The sequence below is a fragment of the Canis lupus genome, chromosome 30, assembly GCF_011100685.1.
Source record: "Canis lupus familiaris isolate Mischka breed German Shepherd chromosome 30, alternate assembly UU_Cfam_GSD_1.0, whole genome shotgun sequence".
Classification (NCBI taxonomy): Eukaryota; Metazoa; Chordata; class Mammalia; order Carnivora; family Canidae; genus Canis; species Canis lupus.
The window spans coordinates 38422679-38428778 of record NC_049251.1 but is presented as its reverse complement, the minus strand read 5'-3'; the positions used below and the strand labels follow the sequence as shown (position 1 = coordinate 38428778).

General features: G+C 61.5%; 1 protein-coding gene across 1 annotated transcript; it reads left to right on the top strand.

Annotated features, from left to right (window-relative positions):
* The first annotated feature begins 886 nt into the window (after positions 1–886).
* On the top strand, positions 887–2247 carry RPP25 (ribonuclease P and MRP subunit p25). The gene has a single exon (XM_038579888.1). It carries the CDS (start codon positions 950–952, stop codon positions 1589–1591), a length of 642 nt encoding a protein of 213 aa, XP_038435816.1. The 5' UTR covers positions 887–949; the 3' UTR covers positions 1592–2247.
* Positions 2248–6100: the final 3853 nt, after the last annotated feature.

The window sequence follows — 6100 nt, the reverse complement described above, 5'->3', positions numbered from 1 at the left end:
CTTCCTCGGGCCTCCTTTTTGGAAATGGACCCCACTGGGTGTCAGGGGGCCGCGGCTGACCGTCAACGAGTTCCTCCCGGGACAAAGGGGGGGTCCACGTCACCAGGGAGCAGCGCCGGGCTTACCCCAACAGTGGACGCTCCACGCGCGGAGGCGCGCCCTTGGGAAGGGGCTCTCCCGGGCTCGTCCCACGCGCCGCAGGGGCAGCCTGGCCCACAGCCTCACCCCCGGCCCGGGCCTGCCGGGGTCCGCGAGCTCCAGCTCCGGCTCCACCCGTCCCCGGCCGCCGCGACGTGGCGCTCCGAGGGCAGCGCGGGGGGCAGCGCGGGGCGCAGCTGCAGCCGGGCCCCCGCACTCTGCGGCTCGCGCCCCCGCCGTCCTTGAGGCGGGAGGAGCGGCTCGGGCGCGGGGGGGACGGGGCGCAGGCGTTCCCCCGGGGGGCGGGGGGCAAAACCTCCCTGCGAGGGCACGGGGGGCGCAAGGGCTGGGGCGCCCGGCTCCAGGCGGCTTTGGCGTCGCACACACAGTTTTTACGCAGGTCGCCCGTTGACGAGGGCTGGCTCAGGGAGGGCAGATGGCGACTCCGGGGGAACTGCGCCCCGCAGCTCCGCCCCGGCGCCGCCGCCGCACCTCCCCGCGCACCGCTCCGGTGGCGGGACTCGGGACTGGATCCCGGAGGCGGCCGGGGCTCGGGCGGGGGCGGGGCCTGGCGGGGGCGGGGCCTGGCGGGGGCGGGGCTCCGGGCTCCGGGGCGGGGCGGCCGCTGAAGGCGCGGAGCCCTGGGCGCGGAGAGCGCGGCGGAGAGCGGCGCCCGCTGGAGCCGGTCGGGGGCGAGGATCGCGCCGTCCCAGCCCGCCCGCCGGCGTCCGCGGCGCTCCCGCACCCCGGTACCTGCGGGCCCTGGCCAGGGGCGGCGGCGGCCATGCAGCCCCAGGGCTGAGGCGGCCCCATGGCCAAGTCCGCGCCCCCGCGGTCCCGGCAACGACGGCGCATGGAGAACTTCCGTAAGGTGCGCTCGGAGGAGGCGCCGGGGGGCGAGGGGGCCGAGGGGGGCGGCCCGGGCTCCGGGCCCTTCGCCGACCTGGCGCCGGGCGCTGTGCACATGCGGGTCAAGGAGGGCAGCAAGATCCGGAACCTGCTGGCTTTCGCCACGGCCAGCATGGCGCAGCCCGCCACGCGCGCCATCGTCTTCAGCGGCTGCGGTCGAGCCTCCACCAAGACCGTCACGTGCGCGGAGATCCTCAAGCGCCGCCTGGCGGGCCTGCACCAGGTCACGCGGCTGCGCTACCGGAGCGTGCGCGAGGTGTGGCAAAGCCTCCCGCCGGGGCCCGCGCCGGGGCACAGGCCTGGAGAGCCGGCCGCCAGCCTCAGTGTCCTCAAGAACGTGCCCGGCCTCGCCATCCTGCTCTGCAAGGACGCCCTGGATCCGCGCCAGCCCGGCTACCAGCCCCCGGACGCCCATCCGGGACCCTCGTCGCAGCCCGCCGCGCCGACGTCCAAGCGGGGCCCGGGGGGAGCCGCGGCTGCCGAAGGCTCCGCCAAGCGCCTGCGACCTGAGCCCGGGACCGCGGAGGAGCGTCCGATGGCCTGAGAGCTCGCGGGGCCGGCCCCTCCTGCCCCCGGAGCCCCGACCTTGAGCCGCATCTCCAGCCTTTCATGCCCCGGTGCTCGGTGCCCGGGAGGTGCTCGGGACGTAGCTCCTCGCGCCGTCAGCACCGGGCCCGGGGCTACGGGGCGGGGACCCCAGGGAAGCGTCGTGGGCGCTTGGCTGCTCCGCCACTTGGGCTGCCTGGAGACGCACAAGTCCACCGAGCCATGCCGGGACCTTCTTCCGGGAGGGGACGGTGGGCAGGGGGACTCTTGAGCCTTGCCCAGGACCCCCGAGGATTGGAGGCATCCGGTGTTCCCGAGGACAGTGTGTGGCCCCAGGAGAGCTCTTGGCACCCTCTCCACCGTTGGCGGCTGAGGCAAGGGGCGAGGAAGGACAGCAGACGGCTGGAAGGCAGGACAGTGGGGGGGGGGGGGGCGGTCTATGTCACCTGGGGAAGACCTCTTCCTCTCTAGTTTCCTTACCCTGCTGCTGTTAAGGAGCATCCTGCTATCTTGGTGCAGGGGCGTCCCCATGGGCTCTAGCTCTCTTAACAGTCCCCCTTCCCCTGCTGGCCCAGAAGGACAGACCCCAGACAGAACTCTCTGCCTTACCCCCTGAGCTGGAGTCCTGCTTCCAATAAAACAAACACAAAAATGGCTCTGGCCCCAGGTTTCTTTCTTAGCACTTAACCTATGTGGAAACTGCTTTGGCCTGTGGCCTTGGGTCTCCATCCCCTCCAGCCTGCAGTCTTGTTCCAAGGTGGAACAAGGGGCACGTTGCCCAGTCCCTGGCCTCTTCTCTCAGCTTTCTGTCTGGCTCTAGGCTCAGGGGCTGGTAGCCAGAAGGGGGCCTTTGTGCCCCCTCCCCCCCCCCCGTGCACCACCACTGAGGGAAAGAGAGGAGCTCATTGCTTTCCTGGGAAGGCAGGCAGGCTGGCAGGCCCCAGTGAACTCCCCTGGGGGTCACTGCCAAGGGAGGCACACCCCACCGGGCTCCCTAAACCTGCCGCCTCCTGCCAATTGACAGCCATATCCAGAAAGCTGGCACCAAACCCCTCCTCGCCATCCGTAGGATCTCCCCTTCACTGCTCTCTCAGAAAGGACAGCACACCCTTGGGAGAGGGGGAGGAGACAGACTGAGCACAAATCCACTGCTGGAAATTACTATTCAGCAGAGAAGCTGGAACTTGGGCTGTGAATCACTGCAGGCTCCCTGATAAGCTGCTGCCTCCAGCCCTGCACAGCTGTCTGTTGAGAGATAACAGCCTCGTAAGCCTCTGGGTCCAGCTCAAGTCAGCTGGGGCTGGGGGTGGGGGGAGGAGTGCTGTGTGCCGGAAGGACTTTGGCCAGTGAAGGCGGACGGGGTGCTGGGGGGGCACGTAGCCCCAGGATCTCAAGCAGACCCTACCACTTGCAACTTAACAGCAAGTACGGAAAGAAGATGGGGAGGAATGTTGCTGGCAAGACCCTGAAATCAATCACTCCAGTGACAAGAGGTGAGTCTCCGCAGCTGACAGGAGGGGCTCTTTAGGGAGTTCCTCCCCCACCCCTACCTCCCCTTGAGCTTTGGATCAGTGAGCCCCGTCCCCCAGACTCAGGCACTGTCTGCCCTCCCCGATTTCTTGATGAGTCCTGCAAAAGGCCAAGGGGTTTATGTGTGCTTGTCCGACCCTCACGGGTGGGTGGTCCGAGAAGGTTGGAAAAAATCCACTAGCCTGACAGCTAAGCTGCCCTGGGCTGATCCTGGGCTTGTGCATTGAAAGTAAATGATGAAACTTGGAAGAGGTCCTGCATGGTAGACTCTTAAAGAAGACTGGTCTTGGTTCTGGAAAAGGGCCAGCTTTCCAAAACCAAGATCTGAAGTCCTGATTGCCAGGTCAGCAGGACCACGCAAGCAGAGGCTTTCTTTTCTTGTTGGTAGGGAGCAGATTAAGTCCCTTTCCTGCCTAGAGATTGTTTCCTCACCTTCAGAATATTAACCTGCCCTGATGGTTGACTGAGTCTCTGCCGCCCATACCAGAAAGCAGGTTATGAAACCTTTTTAGCACCCCCACTCCACCCCCGCACGTTCAGTTCCTAGGCTTTTGATAGGTACGCACAAGGACAGTAGAATCCAGCACACCTGAGCATCCTACCCCTGCCTTACCCATCCTCTGGCCCTGCCGACCCAGGAGCAGGCTCCGAAGGAAGGGGACTGATACCCCTTTGCACCCCCACCCCCAAGACCGAGGGGGGAACCTGAGAAGTTCTGGGATAAGGGGGGTGGCTACAGGAGCACCTCAGGGATAGCTCACTGACTACTGGCAGAAGTGGAGGGAACGGAAGCAGCTCTGTGAGATCCCATCTTTCCACTAGTGACCTCTGTCTGGGAGCTTTCTGGGCCGGGTCTCGGGGCACTTGCAGACTAGGGGTGGCAGTGAAGGCTCACATCCACAAAACTGTCAGGTCACAGTCAAAGTCTATTTGGAAACATAAATGTATCTATCAGCCAAGGCCAGAGCTTGTGGTCAGGTGGGCAGTGGAGCCCTAGCTGGGCATTAAGGGATGTCGTGTTGTGGTGCCGGCTCCTAGGCACACAGTGTGGCTGGGGGCAGGGCAGGGAGACGTGTAGGGGGAAGATCACAGTATAATCCGACATTGTTCCCACCTCAAGGATGTCCCAGTTAGGGGCACCTGGGTGGCTCAGGCCCAAAGTGTCTGCCTTTGGCTTAAGTCGTGATCCCAGGGTCCTGGAATCGAGCTCCTGCATCAGGCTCTGTGCTCAGCGGGGAGTCTGCTTCTCTCCCTCTGTGCTTGCTCCCCCTCAAGTAAATAAATAAATCTTTAAAAAAAGAAAAAAGAAAGGAAAGGGACACCTGGATGGCTCAATGGTTGGAGGCTGCCTTCGGTTCAGGTCGTGATCCCAGGATCCAGGATTGGGTCCCACATCAAGCTCCCGTGAGGAGCCTGCTTCTCCCTCTGCCTGTGTGTCTCTGCCTCTCTCTGGGTCTCTCGTGAATAAATAAATAAGTCTTAAAAAAAAAAAAGGAAAAGATGTCTCAGTGGAAAGAAAGTTGCAACACAATGCAATGATAGTGGGAGAAGGTGAGAGCTCTGAAAAGGGGCACTTAATGCATCCAGAGATGCTGATGGAAGTGGTTGTCCAAGGATCAGGAGGAGTTAGCCACCAGAATGGGACCGGACAGGCAATTCCAGGCAGAGTACAGAGAAGTGATGCTGTGTCTGGTGTAGAGGCAGCCACAAGTAGCTGAAGGGTACCTGGCAAGAGGCAAGTGGGGCTGGAGTACCAGATGGGAGCCAGGTCACTGGGAGCCACCCTGAAGGAAATGGGAGGCCAGTGGGAGCCAGGGAGTGCCCAGTCTGATTGGCATTTGAGAAGGATCCCTCTGACACCTGTGTAGGTGGGGGGTGGATTGGAAGGAGCCTGACCATCCTGGTCACAGGGAGGTAAGAGATGGTGCTACAGGATTCGTTTTACTTTGGTGCCTTTGCTTCTTGGTCACGCCACTTCAAAGAATGAAGAGGTGGCCAGGCAGAGTGGTGGGCAGTCAAGCAGGGTTTATTGAGTGGTAATACAAAGCTCCCCAAGAGGGAGGGGACCGGAGAGGGTTGCCACAGGAGTTCCTAAGTCTAGGGCTTGTTGGCGGGCTGTTTTCACCTGATGAACCCTCCCTGAGCCTATCATCCAATCAGGTTTTTGTCACCTAGCTATCTCTTGGGAAAGGGTGGAGGACGCCTTCCAGAGTAGTGTCAGATCCTTTTAAGGGTGTCCCCACTTGCCTGTCTTCCAAGTATCCTTCATCAGTGGGACCTTGGGACCATGGTAGTAGGGAGGGAGACGGAGCCAGATTTGAGAGCTTCCCCAAGCTAGGCAGGATTTCACAGCCATTACGGCCAGGTCAGAGTGGGGCTTCTCTAGGCATTGACCCTACCCTGGCCAGGGCTTGGCCTGCTATCTTGGCATCCTAGGGAACATGCTATATAAGGGCCAAACAATAAAGGGATTTTTGGAGGGGAGGAGGTCCACAGCTTCAAATTGGTAAAAGCTTTAAGAGCTGTTACCCACTGGCCATGAATCTCCCAGGGCGTGTTCACTGCACAGTAGGGGGAAAACCCAGGTGGGACACTCTCCCACCCTTACCCTTTAACACGAAGCCTCCTACCCCTCTGTCTCCCAGCCTCTACCCCATTAATCCTGCAGTTTGGGTTGTTACTACGCCCACACTACTAGGAATGCTCTAATTCCCTCTATTTCACTGAGATTTTGCAATACCTTCAGGTGTCCCAAGAGAAGGTTAATTGATAAAAGGGAGGGAAGGAGGAAGAATGGGAGGGAAAGGAAGGAAGGGAGGGAGTAAATACAGCAACAGGAAGGTCTCCTTGGTGACACCAGGTTTCTTCTTAGAGCACAGATCTTAGTTTGTAATTGTGCCCTCATTAGTGTGATCCTCTGGTGGTCAGTCACCCCAATAAACCAGAAGCCATGATTGAATGGTTCCCACCTGCCTTG

Excerpts from the sequence above, each read along its gene's own strand:
- RPP25 (XM_038579888.1), top strand. The coding sequence starts at position 950 with ATGGCCAAGTCCGCGCCCCCGCGGTCCCGGCAACGACGGCGCATGGAG.